The sequence below is a fragment of the Planococcus citri genome, chromosome 4 (assembly GCF_950023065.1).
Source record: "Planococcus citri chromosome 4, ihPlaCitr1.1, whole genome shotgun sequence".
Lineage (NCBI taxonomy): Eukaryota > Metazoa > Arthropoda > Insecta > Hemiptera > Pseudococcidae > Planococcus > Planococcus citri.
In genome coordinates this window covers 58,484,498-58,503,700 of record NC_088680.1, presented here as the reverse complement: position 1 = coordinate 58,503,700, position 19,203 = coordinate 58,484,498, and the positions used below count along the sequence as shown (strand labels likewise).

The window sequence follows — 19,203 nt, the reverse complement described above, 5'->3', positions numbered from 1 at the left end:
AGGCGACTTGCTGATGAAGGATTTTTTTTCATTTTTAGCAGTGATTTTTATATTTTTAATTGATTTTTTACTTTTTTCATTTTTCACTACCTTTTAAGAAAAATTGCTGAAAATACTACATACTTTTTCACTACTTTTACAACTGACGTTCAAAATCACTACCGACCTTTTCACACGATATCCAAAAATTTACCAATTTCAATCCACAATAAGCCAAATTCTACACGCCCTAGCCAAAAAAAAAAATACCCTCTTCTCAAAAAACCAACTCCTCGTGTTTGAATCTCCACCTCCAAAACTACCAAGAACCTTCTCCTCGAATAAATTTTTCTCACTCGTAAAATCGAAACTAAATTTTCGACCATTTGATCCGATTGCAAACCGGAGAATTTTCACTTTCAACGCAGCAGTAGTATGTACCTATTTACATATAAATTTTCTCGTCCAGTTTAGCGATTACATTGGCACACTCGCATGTGGATCTGCGGCTTCATTCTTGTCTTGTAGTAGGTAATACTACATAACGTCATCGCTCAGCCAGTTCGTTGTATATGCGATGAAGCCGGGAAAAAAAACTAGGATACACTATACACGATACACACTATACACACCCGCCACTGGAAGTTTATCTACCTCCGTTGATAACTAGACAAGAAGTACCTTGACCATTACAATCCGTTATTAAGACTCACACACACGTTAGTCATTAGTCGGCTCGCTCCAGCACAGGGTTCGTCCAGTAGTGAGATTTTTCGTCGATATTTAACTCGTCGTGATATAAGTTTTTCATCTTTCGTAATACCTAAATCTCTACCTGATTGTGTTTATCTCAAAATGATACTCGTTTCGATGATTGTCGTATTCGGTTCGTGTGATTTTCGACCATGCCATAAAATTCGTTATTTCAATAAGGTGCAGTGTTGATTACACCACCACCCTTTTAATTCATAGTTCAGTTCGCGTTCTCCTTTTCTCTTATTCCGCAATCAAATTTCGTTTCGAATGGCGAGTAAATTTTTACCGATTTTTTTGCTGTATCTTCAAACATCGAGTACTGTTTTAGCATCGTATAGTGATAATAATTCGTCGCTTTTACAAGAAGAAAATGAATTCGAGCTGCAGACTCAACAAACTGAAGAAGATGGAGTGAAAATAGCTGAAAACTCGCTGACCACCGAATCACCAGCAGCAGCGTCGGATTTTAATTCTATTATTTGCTCCACGTTTCCAGGAACGTGCTCTAGACTGCAGTCTTTTACCAGACAGTTGTTTCGTTTAGGTAATTTTTTCCCAGCAATTTATTCCGATTAATGAAAGTTTAGTATGATTTTTCGAATTGCATTTGATGGGTATTTCCGAATTCCGAATATAATGAGACGTGAATTCTGACTAAGCCCACGATCATGTATGTTTAGAGAGCTGGTTTTTGTTCCATTACCTATGTAATGTGGCTGATATAAATCTATACCTTGAATACATTACCTATAAAGAGAAAAAATTCTGTACTCAAGTTACAACCACGTATACTTGACTCTTCCTACACGGAGGTTTTTTTTATACGAAGTAGAGACCAATTTGTTGTAGGTACCTTGTACGACATGTTTGTTTATGTAATTTTGCTCAGAATTAGTGTTTCTATGTAGGTAAATGTTTTTGTTGATTAAAATTTTCTATTTAATCAAACGAATAGGTATTCAAGTTGAGATTCTAGGGGAGAGGATTGAAACGAAATCCCTTAATCTGAATGCTTGATTTCTACACAGTTTGATGAAATGTTGCAGAAACTGTTTTCAGTAGGTCAATGTGAACCCCTCCCACGAATCTTTGTTTGGAGTCGCAATAAACTCAAATGAATGGGGAAAAAAACGAAATTAGCGATCTATAAAATCTACAATCCCAAATCTACTCGTATGTCACAATTTCTGAAATTTCAAAAAATGAAGTCCCCTCTGGAGTGCTCAAATTTGGGTCATGGCTATAATGGGAGTGAAACTCGCAAACAATCCCTTCCCTAATACAAATTTTTATATTTTTGACGAGCAAGAATTTGTAACCCAACAAAAGAAGTGACTGCAAAAGTTCATTTTTGAATTTTTGGTCAATGTTTAAACATTAGAACAAAAAAACCTACCCATATGGCGAATCAACATCAAGGAGTAAAATTTGACGAAAACTACTTGAAATCAAACATTGAAAAATTTGTACAAAATATCAAAAAATTGTGGAAAGTTGAAAAAGTACTCAAATCGAATTAAAATGAACGTAATTTTGCAACAATTCTATGAAGTATCGAAAAAATTCTGAAAGTGATTTTGAAATCGTTCAAATTTAAATTTAAATACCTACCATACATTACAATTGATGAAAAAAATAGCAAACTTGAGCAAAATTTTGCAAAAATTGCTAAAATGACACAAAAATAGGTAAAAACTTGTTAAACATTAGAAAAATCAAAGAAAAAAAATCCTACAAAAAAATTCTCAAATGATAAAGTCTTGTAGAAAATTTGAAAAATCCATCAAACACTATCAATGTGAAATGAAATCTCGTAAAAATTACACAAAGTCCGATAAAAATCCCCCAAGATTACCCAAAAAATTAAGGAATAACAAATTACATTAAAATTTAGGAAAAGTTACCAAAAACTGAAAAAAGCTTTGTTAAAATCAATTAAAATATTGCCGCAAAAACAACTGAAAACGCCAAAAAAAACTGATGAAATACTCAGTAATTTAGACAAAAATCACAAAATTATCTTCTGAATTATGATTTTTCAGATCTAGTTAACTTTATTTCTCAAAAAACATCACAAATGACCACGCATACTTGAAAAACCACTTTATGAGTTATGATTCTCCATAATTATACCTAAGGGTAATTCTCAGAAAAAGGGTCGATTTTGATATGCATAATTTTGAAAAACGAAAATCATTTTTTTGGAAAATTTCAAGTGGGAATCATTTGTATATGTGTCCCAGATCCCTTTTCTAGTGTTGGCCTCAATTCAATCCCCCCCACTGTGGACCCCGGCCCCCCTAAAACGGCGATAATTAGAATTCGACCCTCATCGATGTGTAATATGTCGATTGACATGTTTTCAAGGTCGTAGAATTCGAATCTGGAGTTATTTTTTTTGTAGAGGTGGAGGGTGAGGCGTGGGGAGGGGGAAAATGTCAAATTTTGCTTATATTATCGTGTAATATGTCGATTTATGTTTTTCAGGCCGCAGAGTTCGAATCGGGACTTATTTTTTTGGTAGGGGTAGAGGTGAAGTGTGGGGAGGGAGAAAATGTAAAATTTTGCTTGTATTATCGTGTAATATGCCGACTAGCGCGATAAAAGTACAGCTGTCTGAAATTTGGCCAAGTCGAAGGACAAATGGGCGCTGGACAAGCCGAAGGACAATCTCAATGTTTTTTCGTTTCTAGCCTTACCTACTGGACATTATTCGATTTTTAACACGTAATAAATGTGTACTTATCATGTAGAATAACTTCCCGTGCTCAATTATTGGTTTTGGCGGGTTCATTGGCGTAAATGAAAACACCAAGCCGAAGGACACAGATTTTGCGAAATATCAAAACTTCACAGATAAGTACGATCAGAACGAGCTGTAATGTAGTTTTTAAAAAGAACGGTGCGGGGTAACATTTCTATGAGATCAGTGAACCAGTGCAGCCACTCACCAGAAAAAAATGTTGGATTGGGAAGCTACCAAAAATGATTGAAAATTGCTCGAAAATTTGCGCAAAAAGTGTGTGACAGTTTTCAAATGTGAATTGTGAGCTTCCTATAAACTTATTGCAATTGCAATTTGCACAATAAGTGACCTTCATGTTCTATGATAATGAGAATGTGTCAATTTTTCCAAAAAAAAATGAAGTTCATGATACTTTATAACATTAATTTTCAAAAACATGATGTGTGACAGCCAAGTCGAAGGACATTTGGGGTATAAAATCAAATGTACACCAATGAAAGGAGGGTCTAAAAACCTCAATACCATGTGTGAAATGTGTGCGGGGTCATTCTTGAATGGACCAAAAAAAAAAAAAAAAAATTCATGCTAAAACCGTTGAGAAATTTGCCATGTACACGAATTTTACCTTTTTCTGAGAATTACCCATAATGTTGTTTTTCAAAAAACATGACAAAATATAAATATCTATACTTGAAAGTGAAAAACCACTTCAAGAATTCAGATCCTTTATCCAGTTAAAGTTGTTTTTAAAAAAATCAAGTATTACAAAAAACCACCATATGAGTTATGATTCTCCATAAATAGGAAATGTTGCTTTTCAAAAAACACAACAGATAAACAATTGAACATGGATACTCGAAAAACCACGCTATGAATTGAGATTCTCTATCTAGCTAACGTTGTTTTCTAAAAAAACATCGCTAATCAACATTTTGGTATTTTCAAAAATCAACCTTATGAGTTTTGATTCTCTATAAATAAAATGTTGTTTGAAAAAAAAAAACATGACAGATAAACAATTCAACATGGTTACTTGAAAAACCACTCTATGAATTAGGATTCTTCATCTAGCTAACGTTGTTTTCTAAAAAAAAAACATCGCTAATCAACATTTGGTTCTTTTAAAAAACCACTTCATAAGTTTTGAATTTTGATTCTCCATTAAAAAAAGTTTTAAAAAAACGACAGATGAAAAACCACGTTATGAATTAAGATTCTTCATCTAGCTAACGTTGTTTTCTAGAAGAACATCACTAATCAACATTTGGGTATTTCAAAAATCCACCTTTTGAGTTTTGATTCTCCATTAAAAAAAGTTTTTAAAAAAACAACAGATGAACAATTTAACATGGTTACTTGAAAAACCACTCTATGAATTAGTATTCTTCATCTAGCTAACGTTGTTTTCTAAAAAAAACATCGCTAATCAACATTTGGTTCTTTTAAAAATCCACTTCATAAGTTTTGATTCTCCATAAAAAAAAGTTTTAAAAAAACGACACATGAAAAACCACGTCATGAATTAAGATTCTTCATCTAGCTAACGTTGTTTTCTAAAAAAAAAAAAAAAATCGCTTATCAATATTTGGTTATTTCAAAAATCCACCTTTTGAGTTTTGATCCTTCATTTAAAAAAGTTGTAAAAAACACAACAGATGAACAATTCAACATGGTTGCTTGAAAAACCACTTTATGAATTAAGATGCTTCATCTAGCTAACGTTGTTTTCTAAAAAAAATCGCTAATCAACATTTTGGTTATTTCAAAAATCCACCTTTTGAGTTTTGATTCTTCTTAAAAAAGGTTTTAAAAAAACACAGCAGATGAACAATTTAACATGGTTACTTGAAAAACCACTCTATGAATTAGGATTCTTCATCTAGCTAACGTTGTTTTCTAAAAAAAAAACATCGCTAATCAACATTTGGTTCTTTTAAAAATCCACTTCATAAGTTTTGATTCTCCATAAAAAAAAGTTTTAAAAAAACGACACATGAAAAACCACATTATGAATTAAGATTCTTCATCTAGCTAACGTTGTTTTCTAAAAAAAAAAATCGCTTATCAATATTTGGTTATTTTAAAAATCCACTTCATAAGTTTTGATTCTCCATAAAAAAAAGTTTTAAAAAAACGACACATGAAAAACCACATTATGAATTAAGATTCTTCATCTAGCTAACGTTGTTTTCTAAAAAAAAAAAATCGCTTATCAATATTTGGTTATTTCAAAAATCCACCTTTTGAGTTTTGATTCTTCATTTAAAAAAGTTGTAAAAAACACAACAGATGAACAATTTAACATGGTTATGATGGTTACTTGAAAAACCACTTTATGAATAGGGATTCTTCATCTACCTAACGTTGTTTTCTAAAAAAAACATCGCTAATCAACATTTGGTTATTTCAAAAATCCACTTTTCAAGTTTTGATTTTCCATAAAAAATAGTTTTTAAAAGAACGACAGATTAAAAACCACTTTATGAATTAAGATTCTTCATCTAGCTTATGTTGTTTTCTAAAAAAAAAATCGCTAATCAACATTTGGTTATTTTAAAAATCCACCTTTTCAGTTCTGATTCTCTATAAAAAAGTTTTCAAAAAAAAAAAAAACAACCGATAAACAATTTAACATGGTTACTTGAAAAACAACTTTATAAATTAAGATTCTCCATCTAGCAACCGTTGTTTTCTAAAAAACATCGCTAATCAACATTTGGTTATTTCAAAAATCCACCTTTTGAGTTTTGATGCTCTTTAAAAAAAGTTTTCAAAAAAAAAAAAAAAAATGACAGATGAACAATTTAATATGGTTACTTGAAAAACCACTTTATGAATTAAGATTCTCCATCTAGCTACTGTTGTTTTCTAAAAAACATCGCTAATCAGTGTTTGGGTATTTCAAAAATCCACCTTATCAGTTATGATTCTACGTCTAGCTAGCGCTGTTTTTCAAAAAACAACAAAAATAAACATAAAATATAATCTGCATTGCATAGCATAAAGATATAAAAGAGCAAAATCACAACTGGTCAATACAAAAAATTTTAACCCAGCACCTTTGAATTTGTAATAACAAACGACATGTCACTTTATATTTAAGTTTTTTTGGAATTTAAATAAAAATTGATTGCTTTTGTGCCCCCCTCCGCTTCAATGGTGAGTTGAGATCCTAATTTGGAAATAGGTTTGTTAAAAGAAAGGTAAAAAGGGGGGTCCTTCGTGTAATTTTGTCAAATTTTGAGCTTGCATTGCAAACGAGTTTAAGCTTTTCAAATTTCAATTACCGATTTCAAAATTCTCATCTATTTTCTTGAAAATATCGCGAACAATTTTACTCCAAGTTCAACCAGCGCAGCGGTATATGAGCAAAAATTAGCAGATTTATTAGAAATCATTAAAACGAGAAAATTACGAGGTCCCTCCCCTCCTTCAACCAATTTCCTGATGAAGTGATGAGTAAAGACGCAAATGAAAGTGCTCGATTTACTACTCGTACTCTTGAAAGGAGCCCACAAGAAAAATTGAGCAAAATTGGAGGATCTGACTTAATTTTTTGGTCGCTTCGAGTTACTGGTACAATGGATTAAATCTTCTGGTTCCTTCAAGGTTCTAAAACGTAAAATTCTAATTTCCCAATTCTCATGAGAAAAAAATCGTACGTTCTCCAGAATCTGCTAAAGATTCAGCCACCAATACTAAAACTTTTTGAACACCCTGTAAGTATAACATCATTTCATATAAAACACAAGGTGTCCTAAAAAAATCAATTTTTTTTAAATTAGCACAAATTTTACCAGTGTTTTTATAATTTGTAAAAATCACGAGACAACTCAACGTAATAAAAAAAAAATCACAATTTTATAAAATTATTAGGTACATTTAAAATTTTATAAATCTACTAATTTCAATATCCGAGGCGTTAAAATGCAGAAAAATTCGTAACCTAATTACATAGAATCTTATTCAGTTTACATCTCGACCAAAAAAAAGAGCACTATACCCAGAAGGTAAACACGAATATCCATTAAAATCGCTCTACCCAGCGTAATAAATTCGCAGAAAAATTCCTCAAGCGAAAATTACACTCATTCTAACCAATATTAGAGAGAGAAAAACCTCGCCAAATAATCATCAGCGATGTATCTAAAAAAATTCAAAAACTGTTTCTCGCCTCCACAAAAAAAATGCACACACATAATACGATCACATCAGTCCTCGATGCATGTCAATTGAATCGTTGAACTGGTCATCGAATTCCGACAAATTAATGCCCGAGTACCTTCACCTAGACCTAACCATGTAATCCAATTATTCAATTAAAAACCTCTTAGGTTACTCTTCGTCCGCATATACTTCGCGAGTGCAAATTACCGGACCGTATAAACGTAAAAAATAATATTATGTAAGCACTTCTATTACAACGGCACCACAATCCATGAAACCAGTTTTTTTTTTTTCATAATAGGTATTAGGTACCTAACAATGGTACAGGTATTTTCACAACGTTAATAAATCGTATCGTATTCCCGACGAATTAATTTTCTAATGATTAACTCTTGACGAACTGTTTTTTAAAAGTATTCGGCTATAAACTTACCTATGTTCTTAGAAAAGTAGCAAAAGGAGGTGAAAAAAAAACATCTAGTTTGTGGGAATAGACGATTAAAAGTAACGTTTAATTAGAGTACGTTCAACTTTAATCCTTTATTTTGTTTACAGGTGGATTTGAAGGACGCGGACCGAAGGATTTGATTGCTATCGTGTCAACGATGCTGGCTACTTTATTGGGAGCAATTTTAGTCAAGTTGAACGTGCTCATTGTCTTATCTTTGATAAGCGTCGGTATCGGTAAAATATTAGTTTTATTGTTGACGCTTAAATCGCATTTATTCGCTCATCAGAAAACTCAGCAGCCGAGCATCGTTTATGAGAAAATATATTATCCTCATCATAAAGAATACAATATGAATCAACTTCCTCAAACGTATCAGGATGATTATTCGACGTATAATTTATCTAGCTGAGAATAACCAAAATTCTGTGTAATTTAATCCTTCGGTTTAATTTATTGTGATGTAATTAATGTAAAATTTTTATACTTAGTTTTAGTCGTGTTTTTTTTTTTTTTTTGTAGAAATGTAGTCGAATTCAACTTTCATTTTCAATAAATTATTTTACGTTTTTAAAAATATTTTTCAAACTGCAATGAATAATTTACCTTCGTTGGATACATCCAGTCTGAAAAATTCGCCCTTATCGGTCTCAACCGTAAGACGTAGTTCGGTATGAGAATCATCATCTATGGAATCCTCTTCTTCTTGTTTAATCAATACTCCTTCAAATGGGCCAAATTGTGTTCTACTGGGAATTGTTTTCTTCGCAAATACTCCATAAACTGAAGGAAAATTACCCATTAAAATCAATATCTCGTAATTAAGCTCAACAATAAGTTCGAAGAAACAACAACATACCTGGTTTTTTAGAACCAGAGTCAGATTTAATTCGATTAATAGATAAATACGCCGAAGGTAACGTAGCTCTAGCTCGAGACTGAACAGCTCTGTCGCAGATACTATTTAAAGCAGATTCCGAACGTGAATTTACTACAAAAAAAAAAATCGACTATAAAACACCGGATTTCAACAACAAAATAATATACAAAATATTGTCCAACTTACAAAATTTACTATTGATTGCATTTCCTTCATTGTTGAGCTGCTTTTTATTCGTGACGTTGATAACAGACGTACGATTACTATCCTTTGGAATATCCGAAGTAACGTTTCGTTTCAGCACAGAGATATTTTCGCGCAAAGGTGAAGTTCCTAAACAAAATCTCACAATTAATACAAGCTTAATTCAGATAAGAGTACTGGAACAGTAAAACTCCAACATACTTTGCACTTCGGAACTATCAACTTGATGAAACCCTCGTTTCAAAAGCTCCTGTTCGGTATTCCCAGCAATATTTCTAGCTAATTCGTTCTCAATGGTGGTTTTCGGATCGGTGTTGGTTTGATTAGAATTCGAAGCGGTGGTTTCTTCGGGTATATCGTGTTTTTCACGTTTATCGTAATTTTGATCTTGATTTAAATACGATGGGAAATTAGAATAAAAAGAATACTTCTTCGGGTACTTTTTACCCGTTTCGGAAACGACGATGGAATTCACCGCATTCGGGAAATAGTCGAGTTTCGATGGGATAGGTTGAACCTGAGGGTTGGGTACAATTTTAGAATTAGTCTGGGTAGGTATTTCTTTATGAGAAGAAGTCGTCGGACACGAATGTTCGTAAGAGATTTGTTTCTCGGATATAATCGGGTACGAATCTATGACCGATGTGAATTGATTGGATGTTTCGTTCGAAGGGAAATCGCAACATAAGTTGAAACTTTCGGTGCTGATGGGAGACGAATCTATGGTTTTAGAAAGCGATGTCGATATAACCGAATGATAGTTGGTATCGTTATTGAATTCGGAAATGGGCGTTTTGGAGAAATTACACGCGTATTGAGATTCAGCTTGCATATCGTTTACGTGAACTAAATTCGTATTCATTTCTACCGGTACTGGGCATTGGCGCTGGGGAAGTATATCTTTGGATATCTGTAAAAAGAGTTTTCCGGTATTAGGAAATGAGCGAGTGCAGAATTAAGACGTTGAAAACGACACAAACCTGGAGCATTTTAGGTGATGAAGGAGAATAATCGTTTCCGGAGTCGATCACCGCGTATAGTACTTCGCCATTATTTAAAATTAATTCCAAACATGATCCTGGTTTACCCTGAGTCAACATGGCGAGTTCCTCGTTGGATAGGATCAGCTATTTCAAAACAAATACGAATTGTGAAATATTACAAAGTAAACGTGAATCTATAATATTCGACCAAACTAACTTTTTCGTTTTCATTCAACTCGATTCCATTCAACAATAGTTCGTCAGATTGATTCTCCGTCAAAACGTAGTTTGTCGACGCATCTTCCGCTGAAAACCCACTCGAAGTACTCGGTAAATTTGGAGCGAAGTTATTATTCGGAAAATCGTGGGAGAACTCGGTGTTATACATATCAGACGAACTAACACCTCTGTTATAATAATTGAAATTCGTGTTTTCTGGAACGTCACGATTCAACGTACGTAAGTCGACGGAAAACGACAGATCTTGAATATCATTGGAGAGCGACTTGAAGGAATAATTCGACGCAGTGTCGTCTGTCAATGATACTTTTTGGAAATTTAACGAGGGTTGTCTGGTAGGTCGGTAACGAGAATTCATATCGGACATATTTAATCGTACTTCGTCCGTAATTTCGCGCATAAACTGGTCTTTTTCGATGTACTCTGCAAAAAGATGAAGAGATTAGACGGCGTTTGAAGAACATGAAAAATCGATATTGGAGTATAGTACCTCCAGATGAACTGGAACCCCTCAACATTTCGCAATGAGCTTTCATCGGGGACAATGTATAGTTGCTCCCATTCACCAGAGACGAAGTAGTTAGTACCATTTCACTGTCGTTGAGCTGGTAACTCATTTCTGCCTTTTGGCCGCAAGTATTCTCAGCTGGGTTCATCTGCAAAATGACATGATGAAACACTAATGAGAAGGAAAAGAAGAGCTAAAATCTACTAAAAGTAGGTATACCTACCGATATCAATAAAAGATCCGAGTTGTTGTTTCTCAATTCATTATTCATGATTGATTATGAGGCCAAGTACACAAACAAGATGAATGAATAATTGCTACGATGGTACTACGACTCTCAAGGTAGTACCAGAGAATTTCGATTCATCACATGATAGGATAGTGTTGGAATTATTACTTGTACGATCCATAGAAACACATTCAAATTCAAATATCTTGTAAAATGACCGAATGAGTGAAACAAATATTCTTCTTCATCGGAACAGCAGAACTTGAATTGGGGAACATAGGAACATAGCAACGTGAAATTAGACAAAAGATACAACTTCTGGGGCACTGTGAGAATGTTCACGAAAGTTTAAGAGCACTGTTCATTCTCAATTTCTCATCAATAAGTTCAAAAAAACTTCAAAAGTTCAAAATAAATTCAAAGTTTTCAAGCAAGATGATAAAATTCAAACAAATTAGTTTTTTCCTTTCAAAGTTGAGGCCATTTTCAATGCGGAGGCGAGAGTTTCGTTGTTCGTTTTCAAATAAATCTCTAGAATCGCTAGTGTCGCTGAAAATTTTCATTTTTTTTTAATCTCTCAATAAAATTCTTTTTTCGAAGAAAATTTTGATTAAATGAACATTTCTTGATGAATTTTCAGCTTAAAATGTGAAAAAGTTTCACTACAAAGCTGAATAATTTCTTTACTCGATTTAAAATGAAATAAAATCAAAAATTAATGTACATTTTTCAAAAACTAATTCTTATTCATTCAATTTTTTTCGCGATGATGTGGCATTTAAATCAAAAATCATAAACAAAGCAAATTTTATCACCTGAAAGTTCGAAAGTTCATCATCTTTTCATTTTGTAAGTTTTTGTAAAGTTCTTGACGATAAAGATAAGCCATAAGACTTCAAATTTCGTAAATTCATCAATCGTGTGTAATGTGGAATCATCTCATCTCGAACACTAGTATCAGTTTCACTATCAAGTATGCACTTTCAAGTTTCATTTTATGGACTTACATTTTTTCCAATACAAATTACATCATTTGATTATTATTCTAACGTAAAGTAAATTATCACTGTTTCTTTCTCAGGATAATACAATTTAAAATTCGTCGTACTCTTCTGCTTATCTAACCAAATGTATTCAAACAACCCGAGTCTATGTAACCATAAGGTTCACGTGAACCCATTATTCAGTTACCATGCTCACAAATCCGCGTATTCGTCGGAGGCCACCGTCAACCATGACTCATCGCAACCTCCAAACAACTCAACCCCATTTGCTTCCGTTCGATTGGGATACAACAACCAAGTGGATAATTCGTTCAACAACTTTATCAAAGAGAAATTCTACGAATTGAGCGCCGTTATGTATCGAGATTCCGTCAACAAAGCTACTGCACCGAGTCAACAAGTTGCATCAGAGCAGCCAAAACCCACGTCTAAGTACAAATGGGAAAATCAAAAATCAACCAATGTCTGTGATACTCCGTCGGCTAACGATTCCGTGCCATTTCATTCGGTATTTTCGAAAGGATGGTTTTTCCATAATTCCTGTGATACCACGTGTATATCGAGTTCACCACTGGATATACAATCATGCTGTTTTATTAATGACCGATATTTACCTCAGAATACGTTGAATGTACCAGACTTGAAAAAACGAGTACTTGATTTTTACAAGAAGAAGACCGCAGCGAGCAGTAATAATCATTCGTTGATCTCAATTTCGAAACATAAATTAATCAAGAAAACAGGCGTCGTACCGTTGAAAGAAAACGTCACATCGAAATCACCTAGTCAAAAACGAAGATCATCCAATGTACCGGTACTTTGCACGCGTAGTAAATTGATACGGAAGAATAAACCAGTCGCCATATCTATGTCATTAGTGAATAAGGAAAAGCTGATGAAAAACCTGAGTAAAAATTTCATAATTAAACGCCATTCTCTAGTACGAATAAATCAGGGCGCAGCCGAAGACGTTGTGAAAACTGTGCACAAACGAAAACGTCTCAATTCGTCTCGTGCTTCGAGTACTTCTTCAGTGGTCGTGCTCACCAAACGTAAACTTATCAGGAAAAGTACTCCGACGATTCAAACCGTCTCACCGCTCGTATCCATATCAAAACATAAACTCCGTCGACGTAAAGTTGACGAGAACCTGTTACCTTTAGTATCGATTTCCAAACATAAACTGAGTCGTGTCGTCGTACAAAATCGAGAACCGCAGAAAACACCACCGGAAGCTGAAAGATTGATATCGATCAATCCGAATAAATTAATCAGGTCGTCGTTGCTGCCCAAAGTTACGAAATCCAAGAACCAAGCGTTCTTTTCCAATTCCGTGCTGTACAATGTGATAAGACATCGAAGACGAATTCATCGAGGCAGCGGATACGTTTTATTGACTCGTAATAAATTAATCAAGAGGGCTAAATTCAAGAATAAAATCTGGAGAAGGCATAAAAGCGAAGATGGTTTGCCCAAGAATTGTTTCAACAAGATGTTCGTTTCGTTGGGAAATAATAAGCTGATTAGGAAATCATTATTCGCTAAAAATAATAAAACTGATGCGGAGAAGAAAAATAATCCTATTCTGTCTCCCAACAAAAATGCTCTATTTACTCGTATGATGAATTCGCCATGCAGAAGGATCCAGCGTTTCACTAATCATTTGACTAGGACGAAACTAAGATATGCGAGTGAGCGAAATACTTCCATGTTTAGGACCAGGTGAGTCTAGTCGTTCATCGAGTAAATCAGATTTTACTTGAAAATTGACTGAAGTGAATGAGAAGTATGCCATGTTCTGAGAATATGATTAATTTCAGGTATTCTAATAAGCATAAAAATAATAGGAAAATAATCAGAAAGAAGAAGAATTCCATTTGCCCAGTTTATCGCAAGAAAGGTACTTGTGCGAAACTTTTGAAAGGAGACTGCTACCGTATCCATGATCGAAAATACGTCGCATTGTGTCAAAAGTGAGTCGAAATCGTAATTAATAAATCAAACATTTGTATTTTTGTCGTGTAGTTACGTAATTCTGTGTGCATTTTGTACTGCCTGTTTGTTTGTGTAGCTTTATTCGAGGCAACTGTGATGAAAAAGATTGTCTTTTATCTCACGATCTCACTTCCAAAAAGATTTCAATATGTCGACGTTTTCTCAAAAATAACTGTAGCTATGAAAATTGTCCATATGTACATGCTAAGCCAACGTTGGAAGCTCCTATTTGCGCTCAATTTCTGCAAGGATACTGTGAAGATGGAGAAAGGGTAAAACTTGAGTTGTTTTTTTATTTTTTTTTTATCTGACAGTCGCATTAATTCTTCGTTTATGAGCGAAATGTACCTCATTTCTTCCATTATCTGTGAGTGACGTATTGTAAGTTATTTTTTCACCGATTCAATGATACAGTTTATCAGTAACATTATGTTGTAATATTTCCACACTTGCCATACCATCTTGTTATTACATTGGTACATGTAGAAAAGCTCAGGAGTAGCCAAATTTTGCGATTTTTACTTTAAAACACAATTTTTTTTTAAAATTGATTTTTCATCATCGATATTATGTTTATTTGAAATAGTCATAATTAATCATCGCAGGTTTCACTTATTTTTACGAATCGATAAAAATAATCATTTGTGACTCGAGTATAATTTTTTTACCTGAATTTCAGTGTTCTAACTGGCACATTTTCGCGTGCCCGGAATTCAAAGAGAATTCATGCTGCTCTAAAAAGGACACTTGTCGCTTACCACATCGAGATTTGAGCTTTTTCCAAGGCAAAGATGACGATTCGGACGATGAAGAGGGACATAATTGGCGTTATTTCGAGAAAAATAAAATAGACGAACGTGATCTTAAGAGTATTAGTATTATCCCTGAGAGACATTTGTTGGGTGATTTACCCGATTTTATTCCCATCTAAATTCTAAGAAAGTTTCTTACTTTTTTTCAGAGTAGTAAATTTTGTATTGTATAAATATATTTGCGAATTATTATTATTGTGATAATTTTATAGGGCTACGTGAAAATTTCATCGTAAGTATGAGTGTGTTTTTTACTAGTTGTTAAAAATTATTTCTGTGTTTCAGGACTTCTTGCGATGAGGAGTTATTTTTCAAAGCAGTTGAAAAAGTACGAAAATCAGTGTTGTGGTGCTGTTTTCGTGTTATGTGATATTATTAATAATATTTTTTGTAAAATTAATTTTGCGAGTTGAAAAAATAAAATTCAATGTTGATCCTTGTGTGTTCTTTTTATTCGTCTACGAACTATCTTTTCACTTTTCAGTTTTCATGTACAGATCAAACTTCATTTTGATTATGGTTGAACTTTTGTACTCGTAGAACTAGTGGTTATTAGAAAGTTACGAATCTGGTATAACGAAATTCGATAATTTTGCTGAAATATCCAGTCTGTTAATTAGTAGGCGAACTCATATAAGACATTATCTCTTTATGGAAATTGGAAGGAGACATGAGATATGCCTAAAGTGATTCACGTTTTGAGTGAAAATCATCTTCTGAGCTCTTTAGACTCATTCAGAGACAATTGGCGAGGTATTTCGCTACTCAGATACAATTTGAGCGAAAAATAGGTTGGAATGAACTGATGAAGGTCGTTCCACTGCTCCAGTTCCAAAACAAATTTGAAATTTTCACCAGCTGGAAGCAAAGGTGATAGTTCTCTCAAACTATCCGATCTAATTACTCATTTTTGAATTTCAAATTAGTTAGAAACCTAGAAAAAGGATTTCAAATTTTCTGAATTTTAATTTTTGTTGAAATTTAAAATTTTCCTCACCCCTCCCTCCCTAGTCCCTAAAAGTGTATCGATACCATTTATGGTATATTATTCGGTTCATATTGGACACGAACTCGTGAAGAAATTTTTTGATAACAACATGGTGAAATATTTTATCTATCAACATGAAATTGTTGTAAAATTCTAACCCGGCGTGTGGAGTAAATTCCCTTCGTGTATATTTTTCTTGATCGTGATCACTTTGATACCCTTCGGTCGCAGGTAAAATAAATTTTAATGGGTAGTTTTTCGAAATTATTGCCGAAGGATTCGCTACCAAAATGGCAGGTAGCTTTAATCGTATCGATACCAGTAGCATTCGGCCTAGGATACCTGTATTACAAATGTAACGTCAGCGATAAGCAAATAATCGTATCGAGTAAAGTGGTCAAGGAGAAGGATCAGACAGATGGCACCGTCAAGAAAGATGTCGAAGCTCCTAAACCGATCAAAATTCTTGTAGGTATTCCATATTCTTACATAGATTGGCTGATGTAAGTTATGCTAAAAATGGATAATTTCGTGTAGACTCCAGCCCAAGAAGCTGAGAAAATAAAGAACGAAGGCAATACGTTCTTCCGGTCTGGAGATTACAACGAAGCGATACGTTGTTATACAGAAGCAATTGCGAAATGTCCCGAAAACGATACCCAATTGAAGTCTACATTTTTCCAGAATAGAGCTGCGGCATATGAACGTTTGGTAAGCTCGTAATGTGTCTCGAATAAGCTCGGAGAATCCGAATGTCTGGCTCATGTAATTGAATATTTTCAGAACGATAATGCAAAAGTAATTGAAGATTGCACGACTGCTTTGAGCTTAAATAAACGATACATTAAAGCGATGTTGAGACGTGCTAAGGCTGCTGAAAGAGAGAATAATTTGGATTTAGCTCTGGAAGATCTCGCTACTGCGTGTTTAGTTGATGAGTTCCGAAGTCGTGATAGTATCGCCGAACTGGATCGTATTGCCAAAGCTACCGGTACGTAGAACACGATGAATTTATTCAGTTTTCAGTACTGTATTTCAAAATGAACGAATATTTTCAGCCTCTAGGGATGTCGAAGAACACACATCGAAGAATGTTACCAGATTACCTTCTAGATTTTTCATTAAAACGTACGTTTCAACCTATCAGCATGGTTCAGCTCTCGATAAACTCGATCCTAAAGATGAAGTAGCTGCTAAATTAGTAGAGTAAGTTGCATTTATTTTTCAAATTTATGATTAAAATGTGTAAAAAATGAATACTCATGTGGAAATTTTTCCATAGGGAATTCAAATTAATCGAGCAAGCTTTATTATCGTGCGAAAATATCGAATCCAAATGCGAAGATTTGATCAAAAAATGCGAAGAAGCTGGTCAAGAATTGATCAAAATCGAAATCCTCCTTTTACGCGCCACTTACTACATTCTATCGAAACAGAACAGTAAAGCTTTCGTCGACTTGGAGGAAATTATCAATCGAGAAGACGTTGATAAAAGAGTACGTATTTTGAAATCGTTACGGAAATCTTTACTTCGCGATATTAATCTCGTTTAATTCTGTCATCAGGTCAAAGTGAACGCTTTAATTAAACGAGGTACTGCTCATCAACATCAAGGTGATAATGCCAAAAGAGAAGAAGACTTCAAAAAAGCAATCGAAGTAGATGAGAATAATCCAGATATTTATCATCACCTCGGACAAGTACGCATCATTATTGACCATCATTATTATACGAGATGATGACACAATCCGGTCTAATTTCATTATTTCAATTCGTCTGCTTCTAGATCCATTTAATCCTAGAAAACACATCCGAATCTGTGGATAATTTCAGAAAAGCTGCAGCTCTGGATCCAGATTTCCCTGTAACTGTAGTTCAGCATTGTTACGCTGAGTTTAAATATGCTGTTTCGACTCGTGATACCGATGCGATGTTACATTACTTGAAAGAATTCCAAAATATTTTAAATCGTTTTCCAGGGAACATCGAATGTCTTACTTTATACGCTCAGGTATGAAAATCGAAATCTAACGCTTTCAAATCAAATGCCTAATGATATTTTCGTGTTTAGGTTTTGACTGAACGACAAGACTATGCCGAAGGTGAGAAACTTTTCAACGAGGCGATTCAAAGAGAACCGAAACACGCTGCTTTATTGGTTCATAAAGGTAATAAACAAAATTTAATCATTTAATTGATCATTTTGAATTTCTATTCATCTGTGTGTATTTTTCACAGCCTTATTACTTCTTCAATGGAAAGCTGAAATCGAACCAGCTAAAAAATTAATTCACGATGCTTTGGAATTAGATAACGACTGTGAATTCGCTTACGAAACTATCGCTACGATTGAAATGCAAATGTACGTACTCAAATTCAAATCTAATCACAAATCGTTGGTACTTTGAACATTAACTTCAACCTTCAACTATTCTCTATGATTTCAGGGGTAACTTTAGTAAAGCTGTTGAATACTTCAACGAAGCCATCAAACGTTTTACATCACTGGAAGAATTATATCATTTATTCTGCGTAAGAAACACATCTCTTGCTCAGATCAGAGCAGAGGAACGCGTTGGTCGTCCAAATTTCCCGGGTTCTTTTCCTAACGTTTAGTTAATTTCAGGTTTTAAAATTTATAGTTCAACGTTTAACTTGTTAGAATTTTCCTCTTTTTTTTAGTACGCGAACTGAATGAATCGTGTATGTATCCTTATTTTCAAGAAAGCAGGCCAACGAAGCAGTGTTTTTTTATCGTTTAAATGTAAATTTTTTACGTTGTTTTTCACGTTTCTTGTTTTTTTTTCAGTGTTGTCGATGTACAACTGATTTTTAATTTATATTTTAACTGCCCTGTCTGTAAAATAGATGGTGTGTTTTTAGGGATTGATTTTTTTTTTAATATCTCTGACCTGTTTGAGCTGAGGATTCGTTTCGCTTTATTTTTTTTTCGATACGTTTATTTTATGCTTTAGTGTATCATTTATATTGCAATTTGTCAAGTCAAGAAATCAATAATAAGTAATGTTTCTATTTTGGTGGTTTTATTTTAGGCCTAGAGAACGTCGATTCTGTATTAAAATAACCTGCTTTGATTCGAGGTATTTTTCACAGTTTTCATCGTCTCTGGGTAGCATAAGAGTATCCCTTGGTCTCTCTCCTCTGATACACCTCAACTCTCATGAGTTGCAATTCCACGAACAGGAACAAAACGTAGCTCAAATAGAAATTCGTGTTCTGATCTGAATTGATCAAAGTTAATAA

The 19,203-nt window shown here is 33.9% G+C and overlaps 4 protein-coding genes across 5 annotated transcripts in view; 3 read left to right on the top strand and 1 right to left on the bottom strand.

Annotated features, from left to right (window-relative positions):
- Nucleotides 1-11,593, bottom strand: part of LOC135842317 (PR domain zinc finger protein 10-like) — a 32,634-nt gene extending 21,041 nt beyond the window's left edge. Inside the window, exons 1-8 of the mRNA XM_065359713.1 lie at nucleotides 11,135-11,593; nucleotides 10,894-11,059; nucleotides 10,381-10,826; nucleotides 10,161-10,307; nucleotides 9,382-10,090; nucleotides 9,163-9,309; nucleotides 8,956-9,087; nucleotides 8,703-8,879 (exon numbers count right to left, since the gene is read on the bottom strand). Coding sequence (XP_065215785.1) covers nucleotides 8,703-8,879; nucleotides 8,956-9,087; nucleotides 9,163-9,309; nucleotides 9,382-10,090; nucleotides 10,161-10,307; nucleotides 10,381-10,826; nucleotides 10,894-11,059; nucleotides 11,135-11,182 — 1,972 coding nt within the window. The 5' untranslated portion in view covers nucleotides 11,183-11,593. The remainder of the gene's footprint in view (nucleotides 1-8,702; nucleotides 8,880-8,955; nucleotides 9,088-9,162; nucleotides 9,310-9,381; nucleotides 10,091-10,160; nucleotides 10,308-10,380; nucleotides 10,827-10,893; nucleotides 11,060-11,134) is intronic.
- LOC135842318 (uncharacterized) lies at nucleotides 565-8,694 on the top strand. The gene is made up of 2 exons (XM_065359714.1): nucleotides 565-1,279; nucleotides 8,204-8,694. Exons 1-2 carry the CDS (start codon nucleotides 1,003-1,005, stop codon nucleotides 8,506-8,508), a joined length of 582 nt encoding a protein of 193 aa, XP_065215786.1. The 5' UTR covers nucleotides 565-1,002; the 3' UTR covers nucleotides 8,509-8,694.
- Nucleotides 11,594-11,932: 339 nt separating the features above from the next.
- ZC3H3 (Zinc finger CCCH domain-containing protein 3) lies at nucleotides 11,933-15,385 on the top strand. Of its 2 annotated transcripts, XM_065360569.1 has the most exons (6): nucleotides 11,933-12,113; nucleotides 12,222-13,712; nucleotides 13,794-13,866; nucleotides 13,965-14,117; nucleotides 14,216-14,411; nucleotides 14,819-15,385. In XM_065360569.1, exons 2-6 carry the CDS (start codon nucleotides 12,269-12,271, stop codon nucleotides 15,068-15,070), a joined length of 2,118 nt encoding a protein of 705 aa, XP_065216641.1. In that variant the 5' UTR covers nucleotides 11,933-12,113; nucleotides 12,222-12,268; the 3' UTR covers nucleotides 15,071-15,385. The 2 variants fall into 2 exon arrangements, with proteins under 2 accessions (XP_065216641.1, XP_065216640.1); XM_065360568.1 differs by having other exon boundaries at nucleotides 12,222-13,866.
- Nucleotides 15,386-16,018: 633 nt separating this feature from the next.
- Nucleotides 16,019-18,972, top strand: Tom70 (translocase of outer membrane 70). Its single transcript, XM_065359850.1, has 10 exons — nucleotides 16,019-16,407; nucleotides 16,477-16,650; nucleotides 16,723-16,930; nucleotides 16,998-17,145; nucleotides 17,222-17,435; nucleotides 17,505-17,639; nucleotides 17,726-17,950; nucleotides 18,011-18,107; nucleotides 18,178-18,301; nucleotides 18,387-18,972. Exons 1-10 carry the CDS (start codon nucleotides 16,186-16,188, stop codon nucleotides 18,553-18,555), a joined length of 1,716 nt encoding a protein of 571 aa, XP_065215922.1. The 5' UTR covers nucleotides 16,019-16,185; the 3' UTR covers nucleotides 18,556-18,972.
- Nucleotides 18,973-19,203: the final 231 nt, after the last annotated feature.